General features: G+C 55.2%; 2 protein-coding genes across 2 annotated transcripts; one reads left to right on the top strand and one right to left on the bottom strand.

Moving 5' to 3' along the window:
• Positions 1-1,196: 1,196 nt before the first annotated feature.
• ACA1_333840 (DNA 3'phosphatase) lies at positions 1,197-4,698 on the bottom strand (the record flags this gene model as incomplete). The annotated part of the gene is made up of 14 exons (XM_004336321.1): positions 1,197-1,332; positions 1,428-1,468; positions 1,565-1,642; positions 1,732-1,860; positions 2,009-2,133; positions 2,194-2,322; positions 2,413-2,539; positions 2,617-2,736; positions 2,834-2,963; positions 3,087-3,145; positions 3,219-3,400; positions 3,496-3,682; positions 3,789-4,235; positions 4,660-4,698. 14 exons carry the CDS (start codon positions 4,696-4,698, stop codon positions 1,197-1,199), a joined length of 1,929 nt encoding a protein of 642 aa, XP_004336369.1.
• A 182-nt stretch (positions 4,699-4,880) lies between these two features.
• On the top strand, positions 4,881-5,487 carry ACA1_333830 (phytanoyl-CoA dioxygenase, putative; the record flags this gene model as incomplete). The annotated part of the gene is made up of 3 exons (XM_004336320.1): positions 4,881-5,063; positions 5,169-5,268; positions 5,304-5,487. Coding segments are annotated over 3 exons (467 nt in total), but the record flags the coding sequence as incomplete, so codon positions are not given.
• Between the last annotated feature and the right edge of the window lie 28 nt (positions 5,488-5,515).

The raw sequence follows: 5,515 nt of genomic DNA, 5'->3' as shown, positions 1-5,515 counted from the left end.
TTCCTTGTGTTTTGCTGGCAAGGGCACAACAAGGACTCTTCCTCCAGTTCACAGCCAACTGACACAGAGCTTTTGTCCTTGTGTTTGGAGTCAACTCAGTCAGAGACACAAGGAAAGATCAAGCATGAGGTGTGGGGTGGTCAGAACCTTGGCCAGCACAAGGTTTTGGCCAAACAGCATATAGTTTTTTTGCTAATCACCAGCCAATGCCACTGTGCACAATAAACTTAGCCCTCCCAAAAAAAAGATCACATTTGAGGCCCATGAAAGAACCAAGTGTTCACAAAAAAGGGTCAGTGACTCTTTTTCACTAACTATCTGGCAGCATGTACATACTGTCAGGGCTGTAACACCAGTATCTGCACACCCTCAGAAACAGACTGGTGTCATCAGTACACTTTGACCAGTTCAATGCACAAAATCTGAGAAATGTGAATGGAAAATGTGTAGAAAATGCAAGAAAGACCCTAAAAATGCACTTGGAAATCTGATCATCTGGTCCTGGCAAGGCCAACCACTTTGGGAGCACTACTGTCAAGACATTGTTGTGGAAAGCTGGACAGTGACAGTCCTTACACTGCTTGATGATGACTTTCCTCTGCTGTTAACCCTCACACTGCACTTGAGCAACAGCACCAAACTTATTGATTTTAAGTCTTTTATTCCACTTTATTCACAATGGCATCATCATTCTTGGGGACAACTGCTACTTCCACCAGCGCAGGTGGGTGAGCATGACAGCACAAGGCAAGATCAAAGAAATGGGTGGAGAGTACAAGCTTCTGCCAAAGTATGACCCCTTCAGCCCAGCAGAGATGGTCTTTTCCTATCTCAAAATTCTCCTCCACACCTATATCCATGTGCCCAACAATCTTCTGGAGGTGATTGCGCACATACACCGACGCCCTGGAACAGCACAAGGGCCCCATCCCCCGCTTTCGTCGCTGCTACACCCTGCGGGGCTGTCCTGAACCGCACCACGCCACGCACCAGCATTCGCCAAGAAGCACAACATCCGGGGGTTCGGGCGGATGAGAACGACGTCATCAACGCCATCACCACCTGGAGGCGCAACCGCAAGAGGGAGGCCAGGGCCAAGAAGAGCGCAGCTGCCGTGTAGGGTTTAGAGGCCAGCTCTTTTCCTTGCGTTCTGTTTTTTTTCCCTTCTTGGTGAGTAGCACAACAAAAGCTCTGCGTCAGTCGGCTGTGAACTGGAGGAAGAGGCGTTCCTCTAGTTTGGAGTCGAAGCGAGGCACAAAGTTGATCTTCTTCACCTCCGTGAAGCCCTCGCTGGGCTTCGGTTCCTTGAAGTTCTTGGCATAGATGTTGTACCTGTTGTCATTGTAGCGCGAGGTTATCATGTTGTGCTCACCATCATCGTCATCAGCACCAGTAAGAACCATTCGCTTGTGTGGCAGCGCGCGTACCCCATGTCCGGAACGTGCCTGCGCTCGCCGTCCGTCAGCCTCTGTTGGAACATAATAAGATAAATATTCACCATTTTCAAATGGCTCGCATGGCACACGCGACACGCGACACACGACACACGCGAGAGCGGGCATACCTCGCGGAAGTGGTTCAGGTGCTTGGCCACATCCTTGCTGGTGGCGAAATAGAAACAGCGCGCTGGCAGGCCTCGCTTCTGCGATATAGAAAGAGAGCACACAGACTCGACTCGGTCAGAGAGACGCAAAGAGAGATCAGGCGCGAGGCGGGGAGAGAGATTGGAACCTTGGCCAGCGCGAGGTATTCGGCGCGAACGGCGGGCGACGGGTTCGTGTTGTCGATCACCACCGACGAGCCTTCGTCCAACGCCTGTGCACACGCCCGCAGGCACCTGTCCTTGCTCTTGAGCATGTCCTGGCCATCGTGTGAGGTTAGCACACCGACACGCTCCACCGCACACCGCACACCGCACACCGCACACCGCACACCGCACACCACACACCACACACCACACACATGCACACACATGCACACCACGTGCGCGCGGCTATTTGGTCCGCACCTGGTTGACGCGCACGTAGCCCTCGGGCACGAAGTAGCGCTCGGCGAAGGTGCTCTTACCGCTGGCCGGAAAGCCCACAAAGACGACCAGTTCCTGCGTATCCGACGCAACCTTGACCGATTTTCCTGCATACGACCAACAGTGTCAGGTGCGGTGGTGCGGTGGTGCGTATCGGTGTGGCGAACCTTTTACGCCTTCGATGAGGGAGTGCTTCTGGGCGGCCAGGTAGAGGGACTTGGGATTGACCCCACCCCATTCAAACTCGGCCTCTTTCTGTTTCAGGAAATAGGCCTCTGGCGTGTGGAAGTTCACGCCTGCACACACGCATAACCGCACACACCGCACACAGCAAGGAAGGTCAAACGCCTGCAAGAAGCTGACTGGTTGTTCAATGGACAACGAACCGATGTTCGCAGCGAATTTTCGATCGCCGCAGCTGAAGTCGCGCTTTGGCCGGCCCTGCGTGGGATCGGCCGAGCGACCTGCTGCGTCTCCGCAGTAGAACGAGCTCTCCATGTCCACAGCCACGCCCTGAACACATCCCCCCCACACATATGAGCAAGTGCCACTGCGTCGTGTGCGCGTGTCGTGTGTGTCACGGGGCGTACTCCGTTGCAGTGGCGGCACATGAAGTCCCACATGTCGGTGGACGGCTTGCGCCAGGAGTCACCGCCGCCGGCGATGAACGCCTGGATGGGCACCCCCAAGTCCTCCCACAGGTCCCATATCTGCCCACCCCAGAAGAGTTTCATGAGTCAAAGAGCGAAGAACGAAAAAGGCCGATGAATGAAAGCGAAGAACGAAGAATAAAGAACGAAGCCCAACCTTGCCCTTGATCTCGTCGGCTTTGGCTTCGCTCTTTTTGATGCCGCCCTGGTTGGTGAAGATGACGATCTTGAAACCCGACCTGTGCAGTCTCCGCAACGCGTCGGGAATGCTGGAGTACATCCACTGCCTGGCATCACCACCGCATGACAACGATCAGCCAACGAGAACACCAGGCGCATTGTGTGTCGTGTGTGCCGGTGCGTGTATGCGTGTGTGTGTGCGTGTGCGCGATCGGCATGTGAAGACGTACCAGTCAGTACGGCTCTGCGGGAAGACTCGCCCACTCTTGGTCACAATCAACGTCGAATCCTTGTGGACGCCCCCAAATCAAGTCAGTGACGTGATCAGCAGAAGATGATGATGGACGGCGGCGGCGGCGCACCATATCGAAGGACGCGATCTTGGCGGAGGGCTTGACATCGACCCCGTTGAGTACGAACAGCGTCCCCTCCACGCAGGTCCAGCGCATCTTGGGCGGCGTGGCATAGGAAATCCTCCCTATGCGCGAAGACACTACACGCGCCTCTCCATCTGTTGAGGCGTTGTGCTTGGTCAGCATCTTGACTACACACACGACATATGCGCCGCACGCACGCACGCACGCACGCACGCACGCACACGCTCACGCTCACGCGCGCACACGCTCACACGCACAACACCTTCGATGCTGTTGTCCTCGGGCGGTAGAAGAATGCTGCCTTCGTCTTCGTCGTCGTCGAGTTCCTTCTCGGGCTCCCACTTCTTGGTGGCTCCGGCCGGATTCGTTGTCTTCTTCTTCGTGGCAGGTGTCTGCTCTACCCCGTCGTCATCGAAAACGTGCGAGAACGCTTTCAGGTGGTCCGCATTCTGCGGGCACATGATCGCGCACGCACGACCGCACATGACCATCGCACACGCGAGCGCCAGTTGTGAGTGAGCCTTAGGTGACGTGCAGTTGTGGACCGTGTGTTACCTTGCGATAGCAGGCCTTGCCATACATGCACTTGGGCCGCGTGTCCACCTTCTTTTTCTGTTGTTGGCGCTCATCCGCTTCCTCTTCCACCTTGGGCTTCTTCTTGGCCGCGGGCTTCGCAGCCGCAGCGCCTGTCGTCTCCTCCTCTTCTTCTTTGTTCTTAGTCGCAGCCTCGCCTTCTCCCTCCACGAACGTGCTTGGCATTTTCCTCTTCTTTCCGCTGCTCTCAGTAGTTAAGGTGGCTGATGAGGCCGAGGCCGAGGCCGAGGTGGTCGTGGTCGTGGTCGAGGTGGTGGTCGAGGGCATGTCGACAGAGAATTGGAGCGAGTCCTCTCCGGGCAGGAGGTAGAACTCGTCGCGGTGGACGAGGTCGCTGGACTTGTCCTTGGCCAGGAGCTGCTCCTTCCCCGTGCTCTGCTTTCGCACCAGGACGGGGTTGCTGCCAAGCTGTGTGACGGAACAGGCAGGTGGGTTAGCAAAGGCTATTGACCGCACACGGTCGCGCGACACGCACACGCACGGCCGCACGACACGCGTGTAAGTTGGAGGAAGCCGTACGGCTGTGATGCGGAGAGTGCGTGCTTGATGGTCGAAGAACAGCTCCACGTGCCGTCGAGAGCAGCGTTTGTCACTTATAATCAAAAAAAATAGTGTTAAAAAAAGGAAGAAAATATAACTAATTTAAAGAAATAGATATTAAAAAATAGGATGGCTGTACGTGATGGCCAGGGATGGGTCGGAGTTGCGTCCCACGACCACAGTCTGTGCGACAAAAGATTATTAAATTGTACAAACCGATTAATCTGATTTGTGGGGCAAGTACGCTGGCGGGTTGAATGCGTAGGGTTCCACCAGTCACGTGGCTGCGCACCGTGCAGCAGGTTGTCTCCCGTGATTGGATCCCTTGCATTTGTGTGTTGGTTGAGAAAACCGTTACTTTTGCCTTGTGGGATTTTATTGGTGGGAAATATCACAATTCTTGGAATTGTTGGTTGAAAATAATTTTTATTATAAACAAATAAAAGTTAAAAAAAGCGGATGTTGATGAGCTCCCAAAAAAGAACAGAGCTGCGGACAAAGTAGAGCAAAAAGATGGAAGGAGAGCAGCAGGGAGTGGAGGCGAAGAAGGAGGTGTTCGAGGGCATGAAGGCACCTCTAGATGAGGACGGCTATGTGCAGTCGTTCGCCGTGGAAGATACCGAGGGCCAGCGGGCCTTCTTCGACACTTACGGCTTTGTCGTCGTGAGGGACGTCCTCGACTCCACCGAAGTCGACGTACCCCACCCCTTTCCCCTCCCCCTCCATCTTTCATCTTTCATGTTTTATCTATTTATTTTTTTTCTTTATTTCACCGAAACCGTGGCGAACGGGCGAGGGCAGGCGACCGTCGACGAGATCTGGACCGACACTGAGGCGCTGGCCAACCGAGCCAAGTTTGATGGTACCAAGGCCTCTGGTCAGCTGGTCTCGCCACGGGAAGGTGTGGCTCACCACTGGAATGTGGGGTGGGCACAGGGGACACGCTGCTGTCGAGGGACGACCCGAACACGTGGAAAACGTGGCCGAGCATGGGCATGGGCATCCTGGGCGGCGACATTGCCGCTGGGCCGCAGGCGTGGACCAACCGACAGCACCCACGCGTGCACCAGGTCTACGCCAACCTCTTCGGCACCGAGAAACTCATATCCTCCGTCGATCGGTGCGTGTCTCCCTCCCACACGACACAC

Source organism: Acanthamoeba castellanii (genome assembly GCF_000313135.1).
Source record: "Acanthamoeba castellanii str. Neff unplaced genomic scaffold scf7180000084585, whole genome shotgun sequence".
Taxonomy (NCBI): Eukaryota; Discosea; order Longamoebia; family Acanthamoebidae; genus Acanthamoeba; species Acanthamoeba castellanii.
This window is presented reverse-complemented; position numbering and strand designations above follow the sequence as displayed.